Below are 27,945 nucleotides of genomic sequence, written 5' to 3'. Positions count from 1 at the left end.
CTTTCAGAGAACTGTACTTGTATTGCTCAGTCCCTCTGTTCTGTAAAATTCCCCAAAACCATAACTGTGAAAATCATATCATAGAAACATAGAAAATAGGTGCAGGAGTAGGCCATTCGGCCCTTCGATCCTGCAGGCCATTCAATATGATCATGGCTGATCATCCAACTCAGTATCCCGTACCTGCCTTCTCTCCATACCCCCTGATCCCTTTAGCCACAAGGGCCACATCTAACTCCCTCTTAAATATAGTCAATGAACTGGCCTCAACTACCTTCTGTGGCAGAGAATTCCACAGACTCACCACTCTGTGTGAAGAAATGTTTTCTCATCTTGGTCCTAAAAGACTTCCCCCTTATCCTTAAGCTGTGACCCCTGGTTCTGGACTTCCCCAACATCGGGAACAATCTTCCTGCATCTAGCCTGTCCAACCCCTTAAGAATTTTGTAAGTTTCTATAAGATCCCCCCTCAATCTTCTAAATTCCAGCGAGTACAAGCCGAGTCTATCCAGTCTTTCTTCATATGAACGGAGATGAGGAAGAATTTTTTCAGTCAGAGAGTGGTGAAGGTGTGGAATTCTCTGCCTCAGAAGGCAGTGGAGGCCAGTTCGTGGATGCTTTCAAGAGAGAGCTGGATAGAGCTCTTAAGGATAGCGGAGTGAGGGGGTATGGGGAGAAGGCAGGAACGGGGTACTGATTGAGAGTGATCAGCCATGATCGCATTGAATGGCGGTGCTGGCTCGAAGGGCTGAATGGCCTACTCCTGCACCTATTGTCTATTGTCCTGCCATCCCAGGAATCAATCTGGTGAACCTTCTCTGTACTCCCTCTATGGCAAGAATGTCTTTCCTCAGATTAGGAGACCAAAACTGTACGCAATACTCCAGGTGTGGTCTCACCAATGCCCTGTACAACTGCAGCAGAACCTCCCTGCTCCTATACTCAAATCCCCTCGCTCTGAATGCCAACATACCATTCGCTTTCTTCACTGCCTGCTGCACCTGCATGCCTACTTTCAATGACTGGTGTACCACGACACCCAGGTCTCGTTGCATCTCCCCTTCTCCTAATCGGCCACCATTCAGGTAATAGTCTGCTTTCCTGTTCTTGGCACCAAAGTGGATAACTTCACATTTGTCCACATTATACTGCATCTGCCATGCATTTGCCCACTCACCTAACCTATCCAAGTCACGTTGCAGCCTCCTAGCATCCTCCTCACAGCTAACACTGCCCCCTAGCTTCGAGTCATCCGCAAACTTGGAGATGTTGCATTCAATTCCCTCGTCCAAATCATTAATATATATTGTAAATAGCTGGGGTCCCAGCACTGAGCCTTGCGGTACCCCACTAGTCACTGCCTGCCATTCTGAAAAGGACCCGTTTATTCCTACTCTTTGCTTCCTGTCTGCCAGCCAGTTCTCTATCCACATCAATACTGAACCCACAATACCGTGTGCTTTAAGTTTGCATACTAATCTCTTATGTGGGACCTTGTCGAAAGCCTTCTGGAAGTCCAGATATAACACATCCACTGGTTCTCCCTTATCCACTCTACTAGTTACATCCTGGAAAAATTCTATAAGATTCGTCAGACATGATTTACCTTTCATAAATCCATGCTGACTTTGTCCAATGATTTCACCACTTTCCAAATGTGCTGCTATCCCATCTTTAATAACTGACTCTAGCATTTTCCCCACTACCGATGTTAGACTAACTGGTCTGTAATTCCCCGTTTTCTCTCTCCCTCCCTTTTTGAAAAATGGGGTTACATTAGCTACCCTCCAATCCTCAGGAACTATCCAGAATCTAAAGAGTTTTGAAAAATGATCACTAATGCATCCACTATTTCTGGGGCTACCTCCTTAAGCACTCTGGGATGCAGCCTATCTGGCCCTGGGGATTTATCGGCCTTTAATCCATTCAATTTACCTAACTCCACTTCCCGATTAACCTGGATTTCACTCAGTTCCTCCATCTCATTTGACCCCCGGTCCCCTGCTATTTCCAGCAGATTATTTATGTCTTCCTTAGTGAAGACAGAACCAAAGTAGTTATTCAATTGGTCTGCCATGTCCTTGTTCCCCATGATCAATTCACCTGTTTCTGACTGCAAGGGACCTACATTTGTTTTAACTAATCTTTTTCTCTTCACATATCCTGGTTTGATTTCCCAATGTGCAACACATCATATTTATTTGATATTACCTCCATTTGCCATTCATTGGCTGAGTTGGCAACACTATATTCTGCACTCTTTTGTTTCCTTTCTCTTTTTACAATACTTGCTGTACTCATTTATGATTGAATGGACTCGCATACTGTATGATTTGTCTGGATAACACACCAAACAGTTTTTACATTCTTGCAGAACTCAAAAAAACAGTAATATCTCAAATGGGCTATTCACTTAGCAGTTAATGGCTTGAAAGTTTACATTCTCATGATAAACAAGATGTTTTCTTGTTCAAAGTGAAGGGATCCAAGAAGAAGAAATAAACATTTAGTCAAAATAAACAATTATTCAAAGCTCGTTCTAAACTTTGCTTTCCACGATGACTCTCAACGACATAAATCAACTAAGTCAACTGTAAGACAATATTTTCACAAACTGGAGAATTTGAAATCAGGTTTATAAAATTGCATTTAGTTTGTTGCTGAATCATAGCAGGGTTGCAGTGAGAATTTGTACGAGCTTGGTATGAGACCGAGAAGTGCTCTTGGGGGAGCTGGGTTTACATTACATCATGAAAGTTAATGTACTAATGCAAGCAATTTTGAAGGTATGTTACATATTGGACTTGATTGAAATAGGACTTCAAGTCAAGAACATTGATGGCATACTGCAATTAAATGGGGCCTTGGTAAATATTCTATTAATACACCCAATGTGTGTGGAGGAGCCTTTTGGGACCAGTGACCACAGTTCGATTAGGTTTAAAATAGTTATGGATAGGGACGGAGTGGGTCCATGTGTTAAAATGATCTACTGGGGTAAGGCCAACTTTGAGGGTATGACTGGAGCAGGTTATTTGAGGGTAAAGAAACATCGACCAATTGGGATGTTTTTGAAAGTGTACTGAAGAAAGCTCAGGATGTGTGCTTTCCCGTTAGAGTGAAGGGCAAAGCAGGCAAACGTAAGGAAGCTTGGCGGACGAGGGAAATTGAGACATTAGTCAAAAACAAGAAGGATGCATGGGACAGGTATAGGCAGCTGGGATCAAGTGCATCCCTGGAGGAGTTTCGGGTACTGAGGATTAAACAAAAAAATGAAATCAAAAGGGCAAAAAGGGGCCAGGAGATATCTCTGGCAGGTAGCATGAAAGCCAATCTCAAAAGATTTTATAAATACATAAGGGGGAAAAGGGTAACTAGAGAGAGAGTGGGACCTCTCAAGAATCAAAGCAGTTACCTCTGTGTAGAGACACAGGAGATGGGCAAGGTACCAAATGAGTATTTCTCCTCTGTATTTGAGGAAATTGGAGCAGTAACCGGAAGTGTCTTGAGGGCAGTCAGGGTTACCATCAAAGAAGTACTGAAGGTACTATCGTGTTTGAAGGTAGACAAATCTCCAGGGCCTGATCAGATATATCCAAGGACATTGCGGGAAACTAGAGTGGAAATTACGAAGCCCTGGTTGAAATTTACGAGTCGTCCTTAAATACAGGAGAGGTGACGACAGACTGGAGGAGGACAAATGTTGTGCCTCTTTTCAAGAAGGGCTGCAGGGAAAATGCTGGGAACTATAGGCCAGTGAGCTTCACCTCTGTAGTTGGTAAGTATTCTGTAGCTGGAGAGTATTCTGAAGGATAGGTTATACAGGCATTTGGATGGGCAAGGGCTGATTAGGGATAGTCAGCATGGTTTGTATGTGGAAGGTCGTGTCTCACAAATCTGATTGTTTATTTTAAAGATCAACCAAAATGGTTGATGAGGGCAGAGCTGCGGAAGTTGTGTACATGGACTTTGGTAAGGCGTTCGACAATGTTCCGCATGGTAGACTGCTCTGGAAGATTAGATCGCATGGGATCCAAGGAGAGATAGCTGAATGGATAGCAAATTTGCTCCATGAAAGGAAGCAGAGGGTGATGGTGGGAGGTTGCTTCTTGGTTTGGAGACCTGTGACTAGTGGTGTGCCTCAGGGTTAAATGGTACTGGGCCCGTTACTGTTTGTCATCTACATCAATGATGTGAATGAGAGCATACAGGGCAAGATTAGCAAATTTGCTGATGATACAAAAGTTAGTGGTTTTGCAGATAGTGAAGATGGCTGTGAAAGATTGCAGCAGGATCTTGATCGATTGGCCAAGTGGGCGGAGGAATGGTTGATGGAATTTAATGCAGAAATGTGTGAGGTGTTGCATCTTGGGACATCGAACAAGGGCTGGTCCTACAGAGTAAATGGTTGGCCTCTGGGTAGCGTTGTAGAGCAGAGAGATCTAGAAGTACAGGTGCATGGTTCCTTGAAGATCGAGTCACAGGTAGATAAGGTGGTCAAAAAGGCTTTTGGCCCTTTGGCCTTCAGCAGTCAGAGTATTGAGTATAGAGGTTGGGAGGTCATGTTGCAGTTGTATAAGACGTTGGTGAGACCGCATTTAGAATATTGTGTTCAGTTCTGGACACCATGTTATAGGAAATATATTGTCAAGCTTGAAAGGGTTCAGAAAAGATTTTCAAGGATGTTGCCAGGACTAGAGGATATGAGCTATAGGGAGGTTGAGTAGGCTGGATCTCTATTCCATGAGTGCAAGATAATGAGAGGAGACCTTATAGAAGTATATAAAATCATGAGAGGAATAGATTGGGTAGATGCACAGAGTATTTTGCCCAGAGTAGGGGAATCGAGGACCAGAGGACATAGGTTCAAGGTGGAGGGGAAAAGATTTGATCGAAATCCAAGGGGAAACTTTTTCACACAAAGGGTGGGTGTATGGAACAAGCTGCCAGAGGAGGTAGTTGAAGCTGGGACTATCCCATTCTATAAGGAACTGTTAGACAAGTACATGGATAGGACAGGTTTGGATGGATATGGACTAAGCACAGGCAAGTGGGACTAGTGTAGTTGGGACATTGTTGGCGGTGCGAGTTGGGCCGAAGGGCCCATTTCCACACTGTATCACTATGACCCCTACCAGGATACATCCTCAAAAAATTTCAATCAAGTTAGTTGGTCATGACTTTTCCTTCACAGGTCTCTCTTATTGATTTAATCTGCCTTTAATTTTTCTTTTCAGTGATTTGCCCAGCACTGATGTCCAGCTAACTGTTTATCACTTCTATCATATTTAAACAATATAAGAATTATAAAAAGCAAGAGCCCCCTGGATCTATATTGCTATTCAACAAGATCATGGCTGGTATTTTATCACAGTATTTTCCTGTACTATCCACATATTCCCTGAATCCCTTAATGTGCAAAACGTTTGCTAGACTCTGCCCTAAACATACTCAGCAAATAGTCCCCCATTGTCTTCTTGAATGGAGAATTCTTAAGACTAACAAATGGAGGTATTTCTTCTTATCTTAATCCTGGATGGCCATCCCTTTTCATTTAAGACTGTGACCATTGTTTCTGACACCCCAGCTAGCAGAAACATCATCCCTTATCAGTCCACACAAACGTTTTTTAGATTCCAATTTCAGGTGAGACAGCACCTGCAATACTGCAGTTCTGCGTTTTCTGTGTTGCATTCAGAATAGTTGGCTTCCAATAGAAGTATTGCAGAGTTTAATGGGAATGATACTTAGGATGCGTTGTGGGGAATCTTTCAAGCTGGAAAGGGTGCAGAGATTTGCGAGAATGTTGCCAGGACTCGAGAGCCGAGAGACTCGAGGAAGAGGTTAAGCAGGATAGGACTTTATTCCTTGGAGCGGAGGAGGATGAGGGATGATCTTATAGAGGTGTACAAAATCATGAGAGGAATAGATCAGGTAAACACACAGTAGGAAAATACCTGCAGATGCTGGTTTAAATCGAAGGTAGATACAAAATGTTGGAGTAACTCAGCGGGTCAGGCAGCATCTCAGAAGAGAAGGAATGGGTGATGTTTCGGGTCGAGACCCTTCTTCAGACTAAACACACAGAGTTATCTGTGCAGAGGAGGGGAATCGAGAACCAGAGGACTAAAAACCTAGCTTTAAGGTGAGCTGGGAAAGATTTAATAGGAACCTGAGGGGTAACCTTTTTTTTACACAGGGGTTGGTGGGTGTATGGAACGAGCTGCCGGAGGACGTAGTTGAGGCAGGTACATATCACAACGTTTGAGAAACATTTAGACAGATACAAGGATGGATAGGTTTGGAGAAACATGGACCAAATGCAGGCAGATGGGACTAGTGTAGATAGGACATGCTGGTTGGTGTGGGCAAATTGATCCAAAGGGCCTGGTTTCACGCTATATGACACTACGACCAAGGGTAGTAAATCTTTGGAATTTTCTGTCCATGAGATCCACAGTTGTGGAGCATATTCAAAAAGAATATCCAGAAATCAATTGATTTTTGGATATTAATAGAATCAAAGGATAGAATTAGTTCGAAAAATGTGTGAAGGCTAAATATCAGCCATAATCTAAGTAAATAGAGGAAGTATAAGGCACTCAAGCATCTGCATCTATATATTCCATACGTTCTTATATAATGAACTTATCAGTTTATAACAAATGTATAATACTTTTTATGAAAATCAATATTGAAATAAATTTAACCAATGACAATGAAATGAAGCAACTTCAAAATTAACATTTTAGATTGAAAAAAGTGAATTTAATAAGGAATGGAGTAGAATTGTTACCAGTTTAATTAAATGGTAAATACAAATGCAATTTGTGCAAGGAGGCCTTGACCAACAAACTTTAAGCAATGCCCTTAATGTAAAGCAGAATTTATACACTCTCATAATATTCTATTAATATAGCTTTTTTTAAAAACTATTATAGCAACGTATAAGTTTCTGTCAGTGTCTTAATTTGTAATCATGTAGAGAAATTAATTTGATAAAATATAAAGCTTTGAAAATTACATTACAACCATGCATCACCATACAACACTGCAAAAAAAAATGAGGAAAATAGGAAGAGTATTTGAATATATTATAAATATTTAGTCAATAAAACCAAGGTACAGTTTGGAAAACTGAAGATTTAAATGATCCAAAATGGGAAGGCTGTATGGAAGTAGGAAAATGGGGTTGGAAGGTGAGAGGAGAAGGAAATGGAATTGATAGAAAGACATAGACCTGGTCGGTGAAGGAGGGAAGTCATCATAGTCGAGGTAGGTAGGAGAGAGGTCAGAACGGCTCCCACCACCTTGCTGAAAGGGAATGTCCGAGGGACTTATTCCAAACTCCTTTACTCTGTAGTATTAAGCAAACGTGTGAACAAAGAGGAAGGGGGAAAACTCGTCAGGAAAGAACAATACAGTTACAATTTGAATGACGGATCACCTGCCAAAAAATACTGCATTTTAATTTAAAAAATAACATTTCTGTGGTGTTCTTTCAATTGTAAACAAAATCTGCAATAAACAGTTGTCAATTATGAAAATGAAGCCAGTAAAATTGAACTGAACATTCAAAATCGCTACAATTACAATATGCAGATTTTAACAACAGAATGCCTAAGAACAGCCCACCACTTATATGTCCCACCGACAACAACAGAACACAAACAGAAATTAAATATTTAATCAAGATTTCACTGGAGTCCAACAAATGGAGAACCTTTATTCAAGATGAGCAGCAGAGAAAGGCCACATATTTGCAGGCCTTTGACTAACATTATCAGTAGGGATGTTATGGGGGGGGGTGGGGGTAAATGAACGGTTAGGATTAATCTACACTTAGAAAGGTGGGAATTAATTAAACGTAGTCACCCTGGCTTTGTAAGGGGGAGGGGGGGGGGACACACCATCTGACTATTTTGATTACATTTCTCAGACAGAGCGTGATGATGGTAAGTTGTTTTCATGATTGGAAGCTTGTTTGACCAGTGGTGTATCATGGTGATCAGTACTGGGACCTTTAGCATTTTATATAATACATTAATTATTTGGATACAAATTTAAGTGTTCTGAATAGTAACTTCATGGATGACATGAAAATTACAGATAGCATTGATAGTGAGGGAAGTATTCTTAGACTTTAGGGTAATATTGCTCAATCGGTAAAACGGACAGCAGCGGCAGATATAATTCATGTGAAGTGATGCAATTTGGAAGGCCTAACAAAGATAGGATAGACTCAATAGAAAAATATTGGTATACCAGTCCATAGAGGGATACTCTACATGAATACCATCAGCTGATACATGGGATTGGCTCAAAGAACTTCTGTTTCCCACTCATTTAATTAAAAACAGAATGCACATACTCACAATCATACAGTTGTTTAATACAACTAAACGGTTTGCCATTTAAAAGGATAGATAAAATTCAATGTTGAAGTGGTTTGATAACGGCTAGACCAGGTTTGCTTTCCTAAATTACATCACTGAATCAGTTATATTTTTTTAACAAATTTATGTCTTAGTGATTTTTACTGAAAATAGCATTTCATTTCTAGTGTTTGTATACGCAAATTACCAGTAATTTACTAAATAAGCAAATGTAAGGCCGTTTGATTCAAACTATTGATCCAATATTCAAATGTGACATGGTCCAAATGAAAAACACATTAGTAATTATAACACTATTAAGTCAGGACATGGCAAGTTTTAACAGCCTAAATTTAAATTGGGCAAATAATTTCAAAGAAACGCAAATTACAATTTTGCAATTATTAAAATATTGGAGATAACATTTTCATTCATATACATTGCAATTCAAAATCATACCTATTTGCATATCTAAGCGTATTTAGTGTGTTCTCACAAGAACCCATCCCTGGGGAGATAGTGGCAATCTATGAATAAACACAAAGATTTAAGAAATGCATAAAAACATGTATACATCAGCCATAAACATATTGAATATTCACGAGTCAATAGTATAAGATTTATTTTAGAATGAAAGATTTAGAGGGAAATGGGCCAAATGCAGGCAAAATGGAACTAGCTCAGGAAGGCACCTTGGTAGGCATGGACAAGCTGGCAGAGAAACTCATTTCCATGCTGTATGATTCTAACACCAATAGCACACTATTAAAATATATTGTAATTTAAAATATAAATTCAGGATCATTGGAGGTCAAAATAGTTTATTTCAATAATTAAAAACGAATCAATAGTGGTTGAAAAATGAGATGGGATGTTGGCTGATTAAATGGATTTTTAAACAAAAAATTCTACCAATATTTAATAATTAAAAAGTTTAAATGTATTAAGCTAGAGCTGGCTATACCTATCTTTCTATAAAGACACAAAATATCAGTTATTATTATTTTGCTGTTTTGTGGGACCCTGGTGCATGCTGCCATTTTTTCTGTTTTATAATCATGACTGCACATCAAAGTATTAAACTTGGGCCAATTTGACATTGTGAATGATGCTATATAAATACAATTCCTTCTTTACATTGAAATCAAGTGGATAACAACACAATAACTCTCAAAGATAAGATATTGCTGATGTAAAGATTGTTGCCCAGCAAAATATTTACACTGATGGAATAGAGAGGAGAGAGAGATGGAGAAGCGGGGAACGGGCAACCCAAGGGCTGGCAACTGCCTATCTCCTCTCTATTCCATCGTCTAAATAGGGTCCCAACCTGAAATGTTATATGTCCTTTTCCTGCACAGATGCTGCCTGACCCGCCGAGTGCCTTCAGCAGTTTGTTTTTTCAACATCTGCAATCTCTTGTGTCTCCAAAAAATTTACATTGTGCAGTAAATGTAACATTGCTAAATATTACTACCGAGTATCAATTTGTTTTCCGCTTAATGCTAAATTCAGCTTGCTTCATGTAATAACGAGGAGAATGCCAAATTTAAAAAGGTTACGGAGCTGTTATTTTTTGTTAATATTTCTATTGTGATCTATTAACATAAAAAACATGTTATGTTTAAGAGTACAATTGAGTTTTTCTATGTACCATTTATACAATCTTTAATCTAGTTTCCCATGTGCATAATGATCATCTGTATCGAACAATGGAGGGCCAACAACCTTCTTCAATCGTATCCCAAGTTATCACTGGAAAACAAATTAAATTTCAGATGTTGGAATACGAAACAAAATCAGCAACGCTGAAAGAACTCAACCAGTCAAGCAGCACCGTGGATAGAGAAACCTGTTAACGTTTCAGGTCAAAGACCATCATCAGGACTTCCCAAGATATTAATACTTTCAGTAAAATATAGAGTGAATGAAAAGAAACTGATTAGTTAAGTCCAGTCTGGTGAAGCATACTATCTTCCTTTAAATGGACAACAGGTGGAAAGAAGTGCGACTTACCATGCAAGTTCTTGAGTTCTCTCCTATAAAAGAATCCCTAAGCACTTGAGTAAGTTTACTGGCTCTGAAAGGGGTATGAGGTTTGTTTCGACCCAAGGCTCGGATACACTCCTAAAATTACACAAAATGCATTTTTCATGAGACAAACAGACAGCACTAAAAATTTGGACAGAAATGCCTTATGGAGGAGGGATAAACATGCCAATTCCATGTATCAGCTGATGGTATTAATGTAGAGTATCCGTTGTACTTTTCACATGACAAATCTAGCATTAATTAAACTTTAAATTACTTATTTTTAAAGGTTGAAAACACTGTTGCAAATTACAATGCTAACCACCAAGTCTTCCAAATCTCTTTTAAAGTGACGAAGTATATGGTAGCCTTCATTGCAAGAGGCTTTGAGCACAATGGCAAAGACATTTTACTAAAATTAATTAGCGCTCTGCACCTCATTGCACTCCCTTTATTACCTAATATATCCTTAGAGAGACCAGACCTGTATCTCTTAGTAACAAGAGGAGTACAATGAATTTCCAACAACAAACCCCTGGTTCTAGAAATCTTAGCCTGTAGATCTGTTATCCCTATTTCTACATATTCGAGCCCTGTAAGAACTACACAGCTTAAAAGAAAAATGACCACTTTGATATCTACAAAACTCTCACGTGGACTGACAAGGTAAATATAGGGATGTTTGCACTGGCTGGGGTGTCTGGAACCAAAGGACAGTCTCAAATGAAAAGGGATGGCTGTCCAGGACTGAGTTGAGAAGAAATATCTTGATTTGTGACTCTTAAGAATTCCCCATCTGAGGACAATGGGGACAAATTGCTGAGTATATTTAAGGCAGGGTTATATATTATGCACATTAAGGGTTTCAGATATTAGCCATGATCTTGTTGAATGGCACAATAGGAACAAGGGGCCCTATTGCTATCTCTAATACTTATATTGTTTGAAAATGATGAAAGAGACAAATAGTCATCTAAACAGCAGTGGTGGGTAAATCACTGGAAATCTCAAAGACAGTATAAATCAATGATTAGAGAGAACCTGCGAAGGAAAAGTTATGTCTGGGGCGAGGGTGAATATTTAATGCAGGCAACATTGATTTTAACAAGATGTTTGGCTAAGTTACATGTGATGTCCTGACTCAAGACTTAATCAGCTTGCAGGTAGAACAAGAAATAGGAAGGCAAATGAAATGTTGGTCTTCATGGCGCGTTTTGTTACAGTTTTGTTCAGGGTATTGATGAGACCATTTTTGGAATACTGCAACATTTGTTTCTACTTATTTAAAAAGAATAACTAAAGCACTCAGAAGATTCACTGTACTGATTCCAGATATGAAAGGGCAAACTCAGGCCAACACTGGAATTTTGATAAGCGAAAAGTGATCTCACAGAAATATGAAAACTGAGCAGTTGGATAAATGCTGGGAGACATTACCTCTGGCATGCAGAGCTAGAACTAGGATGCATAATAGAATATAGAACATACCCTATGCACAGGAACATACCCTTTGGCCCACAATGTCTGTGTCGAATATGATGCCAAGATCTTATCTACCTGCACATAATCCAATCTCTGTAATACCTGCATATCCATGTGCCTCTCTAAAAGTCTCTTACATGCCACTTTTGATCAATTCCAGATTAATTTATTAAATTGAATTTAAACTCCCCAGCTATCACTGGGATTTGAATCGATCAATGATATAGGAGTCTGGCTGCTGCTAATTCAATAAGTAAAGGGCCTGTCCCACTTAGGCGATTTTAAGGCGACTGCTGGCGACTAGGCTGTCGCCGAACTTTCGCCGGGGTGTCGCGGGCATGATCGTGAGGAGTCTTCCAAAGATCGTAGTGGATCTCGGAGTGTCACCGAGAAATCAAACGGTTTGAAATCTCTCGGCAACAGCTGGCTTGTCGCCAGGTATCGTAGCTTATTGTGGTCGCTGTCGCATGCTGTCCCCAGGTTTGATAGGTTCTCTTAAGATACATTTAGAAGCACATAATATTAAAATAAGTAGTCATTTCAAAATACCATAAAATGCTTGTGCTTAACCAATTTATTTACCGTCAGGACATTTGACAGGTAGATTGGAGGCGACAGTTTGATGGTCAGGTAAGCGCGATGTTTTTGGCCTCAGCCATTACATTTAAAGTGAGCTCCAAACCCAAATATGCAACCCAGAAACCAGATATGCATCTCCCTTACATTTTCAAAGAATGCCCACACACCTTTCACAAAAATCCACTTAACCACTTTTAAAATTATTATTTTTTAATGCAGCTATTAGTAAACTGGAAGTAAATCCAGTTTATTCCTTGTTACAGTGAAGCTTGGTTTTTAGTAACAAAAGGAGTTATAGTAATTTCAGTGAAAACCAGGACGACGGAGAAGCATTGACAGCGTGGGAATTTTCGCGATGTTTCAGAAGTCGCTGTAATCTCGACCTGACTCAGCATTGTCCTGGTCATTGTCGTCGGGTAAAAGAAAAGTTTGGCGATCTGCTACGACTTTACAGTCGCCGGCAGTCGCCAAAAAGATTGCCTAAGTGGGACAGGCCCTTTAACCACTGTCCCTTATTTATCAACTGTACCTAATTGCCCTTAAGGTGGTGGTAGTGAGCTATCTTCTTAAACTATTTCAGTCCTTCTGAAGGTCCATAATGCTTCCAGGATTTAGAACTCGTGATGAGAGAACTGCAACACATTTCCATGTCTGGATGGTGTATGTATTAGGAGGAAAACCTGAATGTGGTGGTGCTCACATATGCCTGCCACCCTCATCCTTCTTGATTGCTGAGGATGCGGATTTAAATAATGCAGTTGGAGTCGCTTGGGCAAGTAACTACAGTGTGTTTTGTGAATTTGGAAAATGCAGTTAGAATAGCTTCAGGAAGAAACTGCAATGTGTTTTGCAAATTTGGAAAATGCAGCTGGAATAGCTTGGGCCGTAACTGCAATGCATTTTATTAACAAATTACTGTGCAATGAAAGCGGAGGGAATTGATGTTTAGGCAGGTGAATAGGACATCACTCAGACTGCTTAATCCTGGATAGCGAGGCCAAAGATTGCATGCCAATTATTTGCCATGCGTGAATGCTGTCTTGTTTTCCTGCTTGAGTAGTTGTACAAGGAGCTGAATGCTATGCAAATGTTAGCAAATTTTGTGGGCACAAGATACCATCTGAGGAACTCCTGCAATGATATACTGGGCTGAAGTGACTAACACAACCCTCCCATGCCAAAACACAGCAGCATCTTTTCTTTATGTAAGGTATAACCTTCCTGATGCTACTCAGTCAAAAGACTAAAGCTATAATGAGATCTAAAGTCTGGTGGTCCTTGTGCAGGTGGAAAAAAGTATTACTTTAACTGGTCAGGTAGGCACAAAAATAGGAAATAAGATTCAGTCTGAAGAATGAAAGGCAATGCATTTGAGGAAAGCAAACAGGACAAGGGACTCACAGTGAATGGGGGTGAACTGTGAAGTATAGAGGAACAAAATGATCTTTAAGAGCATGTTTGCAGACCCCTTAAGGTAGCAAAACCAGATAAAATGACTCGGGCAAATGGAATACCTATCTGTTAAGGCAAACAATTTAGCAGCAGAGGATCTTACCAGAGTAAAGAACCATTGAGCTGTTGATTGAACCATCGAGTAGTTCCAGTCAACAAAATATAGGATGTGATAAGGTGCTTAAAAGATAGTGAAGATACTGTTCAGATTGGAGAACTTTAGTTACAAAGAGGGATTGACAACATTTTGGTTATATTTTCTTTGGAATAAAGATAACACGGGTTAACTGAGGTGTAGAGCTGAAGTCTGGACTGTGGGTGACTTTTCATTTCACTGCACATCTTGTATGTGTATGTGACAAATAATTTGTTATATAAATTAACATAGATTTGTTAATAAATAGGGTGATTAGAAGGGTGTTAAGAGTCATTTTTAATCAAAACTATAGTTGAGTCAAAAATTCTCTGGTCAATAAATGTGGAGGAAGAAATCATCGTCACCATTTAAAATATCTTGAAATCTTATGACCAACAAGGTTTTCAGCTGTAAAATGGGGTTGGGTGAATTCTGCCCTCTGTGCTGTTACGTTCCACAATCCAAGAAGTTCAAACAAAATGTTTTAACCACCTTGGCTGGCTTGCAGGATACATAAAATTAGCCATGTTTTAGGTGGGAAAATAAGCTGTAATTAATACTGAAATTGTTGCTTTACATTACCTTTAGTGCTAAAAGACTCTTGTTAATTTCAGCACCTTCAAGGCGTGTCTGTCGATCTGCACTAGAGGTGTCTGCTCCCCTCTCATTTCCTGCCAGGTCTATTAACGAAAACTTTCCATGCATTTTCCCTTTTCTGCGAAGAATTATCTGGAATACTGCATGGCTTCTTGAAGAGTGAGCGTTTGCAGAAGTCTGACCAGACGTTCTATAAGGATGTTTGAACAAAGAATTAAAGAGTATTTGCAAAATACTTATTTGCAACATTTGATGACAAGAATAGACTGTTAAAACATATAGAATTCTTTAAAAGAGCCAATATTCAAAAACAGGAACAAAAGCTTTATAACATTCAAAGAAGAATATCTTTCCAAAATGTCTAGGTGAGGGAAAGTAAAACTAATTTACTTCCTCCTCCAACATCGCTACTTTTAGATCTACTGCTGCCACATAAACTGTAGAAATGCAAGACTATTTAGATATTCTGTACTGATTGCAAAAAAATATTAACAATGACCAGTAGCTCTGTTGTTCCAATAAATAATTATACTGCATCATTTAGGAACACATGGGCCTCTTTATAGTCATATATATATATATATGTATGTATGGGCCCATTCCCACACCCCCCATTCTCTCCTCCCCCAACCCCAATCTTACTCTCCCCACACCCCCCCTTTCCCCACGACCTCCCCTTTTCCCAGTACCCCTATTTCCCCCACCACCAAGCCCCCTCCGGACGACCCCTGTTGTCCCCCTCCCCAGTCCCCATTCTCAGACCCTGCCACCATACTCTCTCCCCCAGACACACTCTTACTCTCCCCCCTTTCCCCAGCACACCCCTTTCCCCTACTCTCTCTTGCCCCCAGCACCAACAGGTCCGGGGGGGGGGGAGCGCATCAGTGAAAGTTCCTGGGGGGTGGGGTGCGCATTAGTGAAAGGTTCGTGGGCGGCGGGGGAGCGCATCAGTGAAAGGTCCGGGGGGGGGGGGGGGAGCGCATCGGTGAAAGGTCCGGGGGGGGGAGATAGCGGGGAGAGGGTCTCCCGGGTGTGGGAGAGAAGAGAGAAGCAAGGGGAGAGAGGAGAGGTGAGCCCATACGCAGACGCACAGCAGCGCCACGCTGAAAGCCTTCAATAAATCAGTAGGAGGGGGATTGCGCGAGCTTTTTGACGTCACACGCTGAAGGCAACTGAAAAAACAGCTGTTTTTAAATTTTTTTTAACTAAAACCTCTGTGACTTAAAAAATACGCGACCGAATCAAATAAAAACATCATTTTCCAGCAGCGTTCAGCGTGGTGATTAAGGCGGTGCAAAAATCGTGGCACTACGGTTTACCGTTTTGTCGTAATCAGCCAAATCACAGATATATATATATATACATATATTCATACATACACAAGATCTGAGTTTTAAGAAGATAGATATAGGTAGGTCTGTCTGTCTGTCTGTCTGTCTGTCTGTCTGTCTGTCTGTCTGTCTGTCTGTCTGTCTGTCTGTCTGTCTGTCTGTCTGTCTGTCTGTCTGTCTGTCTGTCTGTCTGTCTGTCTGTCTGTCTGTCTGTCTGTCTGTCTGTCTGTCTGTCTGTCTGTCTGTCTGTCTGTCTGTCTGTCTGTCTGTCTGTCTGTCTGTCTGTCTGTCTGTCTGTCTGTCTGTCTGTCTGTCTGTCTGTCTGTCTGTCTGTCTGTCTGTCTGTCTGTCTGTCTGTCTGTCTGTCTGTCTGTCTGTCTGTCTGTCTGTCTGTCTGTCTGTCTGTCTGTCTGTCTGTCTGTCTGTCTGTCTGTCTGTCTGTCTGTCTGTCTGTCTGTCTGTCTGTCTGTCTGTCTGTCTGTCTGTCTGTCTGTCTGTCTGTCTGTCTGTCTGTCTGTCTGTCTGTCTGTCTGTCTGTCTGTCTGTCTGTCTGTCTGTCTGTCTGTCTGTCTGTCTGTCTGTCTATCTATCTATCTATCTCTATCTATCTATATCTATCTATATATATTATTATTATTATTATTATTATTTTATAATACTAAAACTCTGCGTTCGTATGTATGTATGTATGTGTGTATGTACGGAAGATTCCGAAGTTTAACTTACAAACCCTACTCCTCCAAAACGTTACACCAAAGCGCTACGATTTTTGTACCGCCGTATTCACCATTAACCTGGGCAACTATTGTAAGTACTTTCGTTCAAATTGAAGCTACCTTTTTAAAGCTAGAGAGATATTAAAGTTTAAATTTTCATTTCTAACCCTTTTCTTCAAGGGGCAACATTTGTTTCCAAAAGTTTCCAGAAAAGGACAGAAAAGGATTTAGTTTTCAGCTTGTGACGGCTACATTGTTTCGAAAAGCTTCCAAGAAGTCTTTTTTGTTATTGCAAGTCAAGTCAAGTCAAGTCAAGTCAGTTTTATTTGTATACCACATTTAAAAACAACCCACGTTGACCAAAGTGCTGCACATCTGATTATGAAAAAAACAAAAAACATCTGATTAGGAAAAAATAAAAAAAAAGAAGGCTATAGTGGTCACTTGACATACACAGATCAGGAGGACGGGCCCAACGGGCACACTTGGAGAGTAAGAGTGGGGCTGGGGGAGGAGAGAATGGGGGGTGTGGGGACGGGCCCAACGGGCCCTCTTTTCTAGTATAATACTAAAACTCTGCGTTCGTATGTATGTGTGTATGTGTGTATGTACGGAAGATTCCGAAGTTTAACTTACAAACCCTACTCCTCCAAGACGGTACACCAAAGCGCTACGATTTTTGTACCGCCGTATTCACCATTAACCTGGGCAACTATTGTAAGTACTTTCGTTCAAATTGAAGCTACCTTTTTAAAGCTAGAGAGATATTAAAGTTTAAATTTTCATTTCTAACCCTTTTCTTGAAGGGGCTACATTTGTTTCCAAAAGTTTCCAGAAAAGGATTTAGTTTTCAGCAAGGATTTAGTTTTCAGCTTGTGACGGCTACATTGTTTCGAAAAGCTTCCAAGAAGTCTTTTTTTGTTATTGCAAGTCAAGTCAAGTCAAGTCAAGTCAGTTTTATTTGTATAGCACATTTAAAAACAACCCACGTTAAAGTGCTGCACATCTGATTAGGAAAAAAAAACAAAACATCTGATTAGGAAAAAAAAAAAAAAAAGAAGGCTATAGTGGTCACTTGACATACACAGATCAGGAGGACGGGCCCAACGGGCAAACTTGGAGAGTAAGAGTGGGGCTGGGGGAGGAGAGAATGGGGGGTGTGGGGACGGGCCCAACGGGCCCTCTTTTCTAGTCTATCTATATAATACTAAAACTCTGCGGTCCAACATTCCGTATGTATGTATGTATATGTGTATGTACGGAAGATTCCGAAGAATTTCTGTCCATAACTTACAAACCCTACTCCTCCCTGAAGTTACACCAAAGCGCTACGATTTTTGTACCGCCATATTCACCATTAACGTGGGCAACTATTGTAAGTACTTTCGTTCAAATTGAAGCTACCTTTTTAAAGCTAGAGAGATATTAAAGTTTAAATTTTCATTTCTAACCCTTTTCTTGAAGGGGCTTCAGCGCGTGATGTCACAATGGCACCCGTGCACCAATGAGAGATCAGCTCGGTTTTAAATTTACATCTTCAGCTTGTGACGTCACAATGCTTGTGTGAGATTGTTGCAACATTGTTGCGAAAAGCAACTGCCAGTTTTTTAAAGTTGTGCAAGTCACTTAACATACACAGGTCAGCATGGGGCCCCTATTCCCTCCCTCCCCCCCTTCCCCCCTCAACCCCTTCCTCCCCACTCCTTCCCACCTCCATCCCCACTCCCTCCCCCCTCCTCCCCAACTCCCTCCCCACCTCCCTCACCCCTCCTCCCCTAACTCCCCCCCCTCCCTCCTTCCCTCCATCCTCCCCCCCCTCCCTCCACCCTTCCATCCCTCTCCCCCTCCCCCCTCCTTCCACCCTCCCTCCCCCCCTTCTGGTTACAAAGGAAACCCTACGGGGACGGGCCCAACGGGGAAAGAGGGGTACTGGGAAAAGGGGAGGTCCCCCTCCCTCCCCTTCCCCCCTCCCCCTCCCCCCTAACCCTCTCCCTCCCCCTTCCCCCCTCCCCTCCCCCCCTCCCCTCCTCCCTCCACACCTCCCTCCTCCCTCCCTCCCCTCCTCCCGGTTACAATGGAAACCCTACGAGGACGGGCCCAACGGGGAAAGAGGGGTACTGGGAAAAGGGGAGGTCCCCCTCCCTCCCCCTTCCCCCATCCCATCCCCCCTCCCTCCCCTCTCCCTCCCCCTTCCCCCGTTCCCCCCTCCCCTTCCCCCCTCCCTCCACACCTCTCTCCTCCCTCCCTCCCCTTCCCTCCCTCCCATCCTCCCAATGCTTGTTTGAGATGGGTGCTACATTGTTTCGAAAAGCACCACTAACAGATCGCAGTGAGAAGCACTATGTGACCGCGAATGTTTCAAAACAAGCACTTAAAAAGCACTTATCTTTTTTTAAAGTATTTTTTTTTATTGCAAGTCACTTAACATACAGAAATCAGCATTGGGCCCCTATGCTCGTGGGCCACCGGGGCAAGTGTTTCGAAAAAAGCACTGAGAGTGTGTCTGGGGGAGAGAGAGAATGGGGGGGGTCTGAGAATGGGGACTGGGGAGGGGGACAACAGGGGTCGTTGCGGAGGGGGCTTGGTGGTGGGGGAAAGAGGGGTACTGGGAAAAGGGGAGGTTCCACTTCCCCCCTCAACCCCTTCCTCCCCCCTCCTTCCCACCTCCATCCCCACTCGCTCCCCCCCTCCCTCCCCCCTCAATCCCAACCTCCATCATCACACAGCCCCTAACTCCCCCCCTCCCTCCTTCCCTCCATCCCACCCTCCCCCACTCCCTGCCCCCTCCCTCCACCCTTCCATCCCTCTCCCCCTCCCACCTCCTTCCACCCTCCCTCCCCCCCTCCCGGTTACAATGGAAACCCTACGGGGACGAGCCCAACGGGGAAAGAGGGGTACTGGGAAAAGGGGAGATCCCCCTCCCTCCCCTCCCCCTACCCCCTTCCCCCCTCCCCTTCCCCCTCCCCTCCCCCCTCCCTCCCCCTCCCCTCCTCCCTTCACACCTCCCTCCTCCCTCCCCCCCCCCCTCCCGGTTACAATGGAAACCCTATGAGGACAGGCCCAACGGGGAAAGAGGGGTACTGGGAAAAGGGGAGGTCCCCCTTCCCCCTCAACCCCTTCATCCCCCCTCCTTCCCACCTCCATCCCCACTCCCTCCCCCCCTCCTCCCCCTCCCTCCCCAACTCCCTCCCCCCTCCCCCCTAACTCCCCCCTCCCTCCTTCCCTCCCTCCCCAATCCCTCCCCCCCTCCCTCCACCCTTCCATCCCTCTCCCCCCTCCTTCCACCCTCCCTCCCCCCTCCCGGTTACAATTGAAACCCTACGAGGACGGGCCCAACGGGGAAAGAGGAGTACTGGGAAAAGGGGAGGTCCCCTCCCTCCCCCCTTCCCCCTCCCCTCCCCCCTCCCCTCTCCCTCCCCCTCCCCCCTACCCCCCTCCCTCCCCTCCCCCCTCCCTCCCCTCCCCTCCTCCCTCCACACCTCCCTCCTCCCTCCCTCCCCCTTCCCGCCCTCCCCTCCCGGTTACAATGGAAACCCTACGAGGACGGGCCCAACGGGGAAAGAGGGGTACTGGGAAAAGGGGAGGTCCCCCTCCCTCCCTCCCCCCTCCCCTCTCCCTCCCCCCCTTCCCTCCTCCCTTCCCCCCTCCCCCTCCCATTCCCCCCTCCCTCCCCCCTACCCCCCTCCCTCCCCTCTCCCTCCCCCCTCCCCCCCTCCCCTCCCTCCTCCCTCCCCCTTCCCTCCCCCAACCCTCCCCCTTTCCTCCCCTCCCGGTTACAATGGAAACCCTACGAGGACGGGCCCAACGGGCCCACTCGGTCTAGTATACTACTAAAACTCTGCGGTCCAACATTCCGTATGTATATACGGAAGATTCCGTATGTTTGTACGGAAGATTCCGAAGATTTCTGTCCATAACTTACAAACCCTACTCCTCCCAGACGGTACACCAAAGCGCTACGATTTTTGTACCGCCATATTCACCATTAACATGGGCAACTATTGTAAGTACTTTCGTTCAAATTGAAGCTACCTTTTTAAAGCTAGAGAGATATTAAAGTTAAAATTTCTCATTTCTAACCCTTTTCTTGAAGGGGCTTCAGCGCGTGATGTCACAATGGCACCCGTGCACCAATGAGAGATCAGCTCGGTTTTAAATTTACATAATTTTTTTTCTGACCTTTTTTTTCAAGGTCTTCAGCTTGTGACGTCACAATGCTTGTGTGAGATGGTTTGCAACATTGTTGCGAAAAGCAACTGCCAGTTTTTTAAAGTTGTGCGAGTCAGTTAACATACACAGATCAGCATGGGGCCCCTATTCCCTCCCTCTCCCCCCCTTCCCCCCTCAACCCCTTCCTCCCCACTCCTTCCCACCTCCATCCCCACTCCCTCCCCCCCTCCTCCCCAACTCCCTCCCCACCTCCCTCACCCCTCCTCCCCTAACTCCCCCCCCCTCCCTCCTTCCCTCCATCCCTCCCCCCCTCCCTCCACCCTTCCATCCCTCTCCCCCTCCCCCCTCCTTCCACCCTCCCTCCCCCCCTTCTGGTTACAAAGGAAACCCTACGGGGACGGGCCCAACGGGGAAAGAGGGGTACTGGGAAAAGGGGAGGTCCCCCTCCCTCCCCTTACCCCCTCCCCCATCCCCCTCCCCCCTAACCCTCTCCCTCCCCCTTCCCCCCTCCCCTCCCCCCTCCCCTCCTCCCTCCACACCTCCCTCCTCCCTCCCTCCCCTCCTCCCGGTTACAATGGAAACCCTACGAGGACGGGCCCAACGGGGAAAGAGGGGTACTGGGAAAAGGGGAGGTCCCCCTCCCTCCCCCCTTCCCCCATCCCATCCCCCCTCCCTCCCCTCTCCCTCCCCCTTCCCCCCTCCCCAACTCCCTCCCCCTCCCTCCCCACCTCCCTCAAACCTCCCCCCTATCTCCCCCCCTCCCTCCTTCCCTCCATCCCTCCCTCCCCCAATCAATCCACCCTTCCATCCCTCTCCCCCTCCCCCCTCCTTCCATCCTCCCTCCCCCCTCCCGGTTACAATAGAAACCCTACGGGGACGGGCCCAACGGGGAAAGAGGGGTACTGGGAAAAGGGGAGGTCCCCCTCCCTCCCCTCCCCCCTACCCCCTCCCGCCTTCCCCCTCCCCTTCCCCCCTCCCCTCCCCCCCTCCCCTCCTCCCTCCACACCTCCCTCCACACCTCCCTCCCCCCCTCCCGGTTACAATGGAAACCCTATGAGGACGGGCCCAACGGGGAAAGAGGGGTACTGGGAAAAGGGGAGGTCCCCCTTCCCCCTCAACCCCTTCATCCCCCCTCCTTCCCACCTCCATCCCCACTCCCTCCCCCCCTCCTCCCCCTCCCTCCCCAACTCCCACCCCCCTCCCCCCTAACTCCCCCCTCCCTCCATCCCTCCCTCCCCAATCCCTCCCCCCCTCCCTCCACCCTTCCATCCCTCTCCACCCTCCCTCCCCCCCTCCCGGTTACAATTGAAACCCTACGAGGACGGGCCCAACGGGGAAAGAGGAGTACTGGGAAAAGGGGAGGTCCCCCTCCCTCCCCCCTTCCCCCATCCCATCCCCCCTCCCTCCCCTCTCCCTCTCCCTCCCCCTTCCCCCCTTCCCCCCTCCCCTTCCCCCCCTCCCCCCTCCCTCCCCTCCCCTCCTCCCTCCACACCTCCCTCCTCCCTCCCTCCCCCTTCCCGCCCTCCCCTCCTCCCGGTTACAATGGAAACCCTACGAGGACGGGCCCAACGGGGAAAGAGGGGTACTGGGAAAAGGGGAGGTCCCCCTCCCTCCCTCCCCCCTACCCACCTCCCTCCCCTCTCCCTCCCCCCCTTCCCTCCTCCCTCCCCTCCCCCCTCCCATCCCCCCCTCTCCCTCCCCCCTACCCCCCTCCCCTCTCCCTCCCCCTCCCCTCCCCCCCTCCCTCCCCTCCTCCCTCCCCCTTCCCTCCCCCAACCCTCCCCCTTTCCTCCCCTCCGGGTTACAATGGAAACCCTACGAGGACGGGCCCAACGGGCCCACTCGGTCTAGTATACTACTAAAACTCTGCGGTCCAACATTCCGTATGTATGTATGTATATGTGTATGTACGGAAGATTCCGAAGAATTTCTGTCCATAACTTACAAACCCTACTCCTCCCTGAAGTTACACCAAAGCGCTACGATTTTTGTACCGCCATATTCACCATTAACGTGGGCAACTATTGTAAGTACTTTCGTTCAAATTGAAGCTACCTTTTTAAAGCTAGAGAGATATTAAAGTTTAAATTTTCATTTCTAACCCTTTTCTTGAAGGGGCTTCAGCGCGTGATGTCACAATGGCACCCGTGCACCAATGAGAGATCAGCTCGGTTTTAAATTTACATCTTCAGCTTGTGACGTCACAATGCTTGTGTGAGATTGTTGCAACATTGTTGCGAAAAGCAACTGCCAGTTTTTTAAAGTTGTGCAAGTCACTTAACATACACAGGTCAGCATGGGGCCCCTATTCCCTCCCTCCCCCCCTTCCCCCCTCAACCCCTTCCTCCCCACTCCTTCCCACCTCCATCCCCACTCCCTCCCCCCTCCTCCCCAACTCCCTCCCCACCTCCCTCACCCCTCCTCCCCTAACTCCCCCCCCTCCCTCCTTCCCTCCATCCTCCCCCCCCTCCCTCCACCCTTCCATCCCTCTCCCCCTCCCCCCTCCTTCCACCCTCCCTCCCCCCCTTCTGGTTACAAAGGAAACCCTACGGGGACGGGCCCAACGGGGAAAGAGGGGTACTGGGAAAAGGGGAGGTCCCCCTCCCTCCCCTTCCCCCCTCCCCCTCCCCCCTAACCCTCTCCCTCCCCCTTCCCCCCTCCCCTCCCCCCCTCCCCTCCTCCCTCCACACCTCCCTCCTCCCTCCCTCCCCTCCTCCCGGTTACAATGGAAACCCTACGAGGACGGGCCCAACGGGGAAAGAGGGGTACTGGGAAAAGGGGAGGTCCCCCTCCCTCCCCCTTCCCCCATCCCATCCCCCCTCCCTCCCCTCTCCCTCCCCCTTCCCCCGTTCCCCCCTCCCCTTCCCCCCTCCCTCCACACCTCTCTCCTCCCTCCCTCCCCTTCCCTCCCTCCCATCCTCCCAATGCTTGTTTGAGATGGGTGCTACATTGTTTCGAAAAGCACCACTAACAGATCGCAGTGAGAAGCACTATGTGACCGCGAATGTTTCAAAACAAGCACTTAAAAAGCACTTATCTTTTTTTAAAGTATTTTTTTTTATTGCAAGTCACTTAACATACAGAAATCAGCATTGGGCCCCTATGCTCGTGGGCCACCGGGGCAAGTGTTTCGAAAAAAGCACTGAGAGTGTGTCTGGGGGAGAGAGAGAATGGGGGGGGTCTGAGAATGGGGACTGGGGAGGGGGACAACAGGGGTCGTTGCGGAGGGGGCTTGGTGGTGGGGGAAAGAGGGGTACTGGGAAAAGGGGAGGTTCCACTTCCCCCCTCAACCCCTTCCTCCCCCCTCCTTCCCACCTCCATCCCCACTCGCTCCCCCCCTCCCTCCCCCCTCAATCCCAACCTCCATCATCACACAGCCCCTAACTCCCCCCCTCCCTCCTTCCCTCCATCCCACCCTCCCCCACTCCCTGCCCCCTCCCTCCACCCTTCCATCCCTCTCCCCCTCCCACCTCCTTCCACCCTCCCTCCCCCCCTCCCGGTTACAATGGAAACCCTACGGGGACGAGCCCAACGGGGAAAGAGGGGTACTGGGAAAAGGGGAGATCCCCCTCCCTCCCCTCCCCCTACCCCCTTCCCCCTCCCCTCCCCCCTCCCTCCCCCTCCCCTCCTCCCTTCACACCTCCCTCCTCCCTCCCCCCCCCCTCCCGGTTACAATGGAAACCCTATGAGGACAGGCCCAACGGGGAAAGAGGGGTACTGGGAAAAGGGGAGGTCCCCCTTCCCCCTCAACCCCTTCATCCCCCCTCCTTCCCACCTCCATCCCCACTCCCTCCCCCCCTCCTCCCCCTCCCTCCCCAACTCCCTCCCCCCTCCCCCCTAACTCCCCCCTCCCTCCTTCCCTCCCTCCCCAATCCCTCCCCCCCTCCCTCCACCCTTCCATCCCTCTCCCCCCTCCTTCCACCCTCCCTCCCCCCTCCCGGTTACAATTGAAACCCTACGAGGACGGGCCCAACGGGGAAAGAGGAGTACTGGGAAAAGGGGAGGTCCCCTCCCTCCCCCCTTCCCCCTCCCCTCCCCCCTCCCCTCTCCCTCCCCCTCCCCCCTACCCCCCTCCCTCCCCTCCCCCCTCCCTCCCCTCCCCTCCTCCCTCCACACCTCCCTCCTCCCTCCCTCCCCCTTCCCGCCCTCCCCTCCCGGTTACAATGGAAACCCTACGAGGACGGGCCCAACGGGGAAAGAGGGGTACTGGGAAAAGGGGAGGTCCCCCTCCCTCCCTCCCCTCTCCCTCCCCCCCTTCCCTCCTCCCTTCCCCCCTCCCCCTCCCATTCCCCCCTCCCTCCCCCCTACCCCCCTCCCTCCCCTCTCCCTCCCCCCTCCCCCCCTCCCCTCCCTCCTCCCTCCCCCTTCCCTCCCCCAACCCTCCCCCTTTCCTCCCCTCCCGGTTACAATGGAAACCCTACGAGGACGGGCCCAACGGGCCCACTCGGTCTAGTATACTACTAAAACTCAGATCTTGTGTTATATATATATATATATGCGCGTAACAGCGGTTTCTGTGATTTCGTCAAAACGGTGAACCGTAGCGCCACGGTTTTTGCACCGCCTTAATCACCACGCGGTTATCTGCTGCAAAATTGTTTTTTATTTAATTCGGTCGCATGTTTTTTAAGTTACAGAGGGTTTTAAAGCGCTCCCCCCCCCCCTTAAATTATAGGGGGCGCTGTGGTGCGGATTTATTGAAGGTCTTCAGATTATGATGTCACAATGCCCCTGTGAGATGGGGGATACATTGTTGCGAATACAGGCGCTGTGGTGCGGATTTATTGAAGGTCTTCAGCTTATGATGTCACAATGCCCCTGTGAGATGGGTGATACATTGTTGCGAATACAGATCGCCGTGAGAAGCACTTGGTCAAGTCAAGTCAATTTTATTTGTATAGCACATTTAAAAACAACCAACGTTGACCAAAGTGCTGTACATCTGATTAGGTACTAAGGAAAAAAATGAAATATACAGTGGCACGCAAACAGTTCACAGTACCTCCTCAATGAGCCTCAAACGCTAGGGAGTAGAAATAGGTTTTGAGCGTGGACTTAAAGGAGTGGATGGAGGGGGCAGTTCTGATGGGGAGAGGGATGCTGTTCCACAGTCTAGGAGCTGCAACCGCAAAAGCTCGGTAACCCCTGAGCTCGGTCCCCCATCCACGAAGGGGGACTGGGGAGGGGGGGGACTGGGGAGGGGGACAACAGGGGTCGTTGCGGAGGGGGCTTGGTGGTGGGGGAAAGAGGGGTACTGGGAAAAGGGGAGGTCCCCCTTCCCCCCTCAACCCCATCATCCCCCCTCCTTCCCACCTCCATCCCCACTCCCTCCCCCCTCCTCCCCCTCCCTCCCCAACTCCCTCCCCCCTCCCTCCCCACCTCCCTCACCCCTCCCCCCCCTAACTCCCCCCTCCCTCCTTCCCTCCATCCCTCCCTCCCCAATCCCTCTCCCCCTCCTTCCACCCTCCCTCCCCCCTCCCGGTTACAATGGAAATCCTACGGGGACGGGCCCAACGGGGAAAGAGGGGTACTGGGAAAAGGGGAGGTCCCCCTCCTCCCCGTTCCCCCCTCCCTCCCCGTTCCCCCCTCCCTCCCCCCCTACCCACCTCCCTCCCCTCTCCCTCACCCCTCCCCCTTCCCCCCTCCACCCCCTCCCCTCCCTCCCCCTCCCCTCCTCCCTCCACACATCCCTCCTCCCTCCTCCCTCCCCCTTCCCTCCGTCCCCTCCTCCCGGTTACAATGGAAACCCTACGAGGACGGGCCCAACGGGGAAAGAGGGGTACTGGAAAAGGGAGGTCCCCATCCCTCCCCCCTTCCCTCCCCCCTCCCTCCCCCCCCACCCGCCTCCCTCCCCTCTCCCTCCCCTCTCCCCCCCTCACCCCCCCGCCTTCCCCTCCTCCCTCCCCTCTCCCCCCCCTCACCCCCCCGCCTTCCCCTCCTCCCTCCACACCTCCCTCCTCCCTCCCTCCCTCCCCCTTCCCTCCCTCCCCTCCTCCCGGTTACAATGGAAACCCTACGAGGACGGGCCCAACGGGGAAAGAGTGGTACTGGGAAAAGGGGAGGTCCTCCTCCCTCCCCCTTCCCCCCTCCCCCCTCCCTCCCCCTCCCCTCCTCCCTCCACACCTCCCTCCTCCCTCCTCCCCCTTCCCTCCCTCCCCTCCTCCCGGTTACAATGGAAACCCCTACGAGGACGGGCCCAATGGGGAAAGAGGGGTACTGGGAAAAGGGGAGGTCCCCCTCCCTCCCCCTCTCCCCCCTCCCTCCCCCTACCCCCCTCCCTCCCCTCTCCCTCCCCCCTTCACCCCCCCCCTCCCTCCCCCTCCCCTCCTCCCTCCCTCCTCCCGGTTACAATGGAAAACCCTACAAGGACGGGCCCAACGGGCACACTTGTGCTAGTCTATATACTATTAAAACTCAGATGTTGTATATATATATATATATATTCCACTGATGTCGGCTGAATACGGCAATTCCGGCAAAACGGTGAACCGTAGCGCCACGATTTTTGTACCGCCTTAATCAGCATGCGGTTCGCTGCTGGAAAATGATATTTTTATTTAATTCCGGACGCATATTTTTTACGTTACAGAGGTTTAAAAGTGCTGCCCCCCTCATTTATCGAAGTTTTGACAGAAGGGGGGCGCTGCGGTCCGGCTGTGCTCAGTACGCATGCGCGGAATCTCTCACTCTGTACTCAGCACGCATGCGCGGCATCTCCTCACTCGCACCAAAACAATGGACGCCGTTAGCGGCGCCAGCCCGCGATCACCGGCTCACCTCTCCTCTCTCCCCTTGCTTCTCTCCTCTCTCCCACACCCGGGAGAACATCTCCCCGCTATCCACCCACCCCCGGGCCTTTGAATGATGCGATCTCCAGAAGCCCCCCCCCCACCGGACTTTTCACAGATCCGATCACCCGCAACCCCCCCCCCCCCGGGCCTTTAACTGATGCTAAGAGTGTGTCTGGGGGAGAGAAAATGGGGGGGGGGGGGGCAGAGAATGGGGAATGGGACAACAGGGGTAGTGCGGAGGGGAATTGGTGGTGGGGGAAAGAGGGGTACTGGGAAAAAGGGGAG

The 27,945-nt window shown here is 47.8% G+C and overlaps 1 protein-coding gene across 2 annotated transcripts in view; it reads right to left on the bottom strand.

Annotated features, from left to right (window-relative positions):
* The window catches only part of LOC144592626 (kinesin-like protein KIF2A), a 122,081-nt gene that overhangs the window by 14,501 nt on the left and 79,635 nt on the right, over positions 1–27,945 (bottom strand). Inside the window, exons 14-17 of one of the 2 annotated variants that reach the window (XM_078397317.1) lie at positions 14,638–14,842; positions 10,392–10,502; positions 8,835–8,902; positions 7,241–7,357 (exon numbers count right to left, since the gene is read on the bottom strand). In XM_078397317.1, the coding sequence (XP_078253443.1) occupies positions 7,241–7,357; positions 8,835–8,902; positions 10,392–10,502; positions 14,638–14,842 (501 nt within the window). The remainder of the gene's footprint in view (positions 1–7,240; positions 7,358–8,834; positions 8,903–10,391; positions 10,503–14,637; positions 14,843–27,945) is intronic. The other variant, XM_078397324.1, reaches the window with a different exon arrangement.

This window comes from Rhinoraja longicauda, chromosome 1 (genome assembly GCF_053455715.1).
Source record: "Rhinoraja longicauda isolate Sanriku21f chromosome 1, sRhiLon1.1, whole genome shotgun sequence".
Classification (NCBI taxonomy): domain Eukaryota; kingdom Metazoa; phylum Chordata; class Chondrichthyes; order Rajiformes; family Arhynchobatidae; genus Rhinoraja; species Rhinoraja longicauda.
Note: the sequence above shows the minus strand (reverse complement) of the source record. Positions and strands in the feature narration are given on the sequence as shown.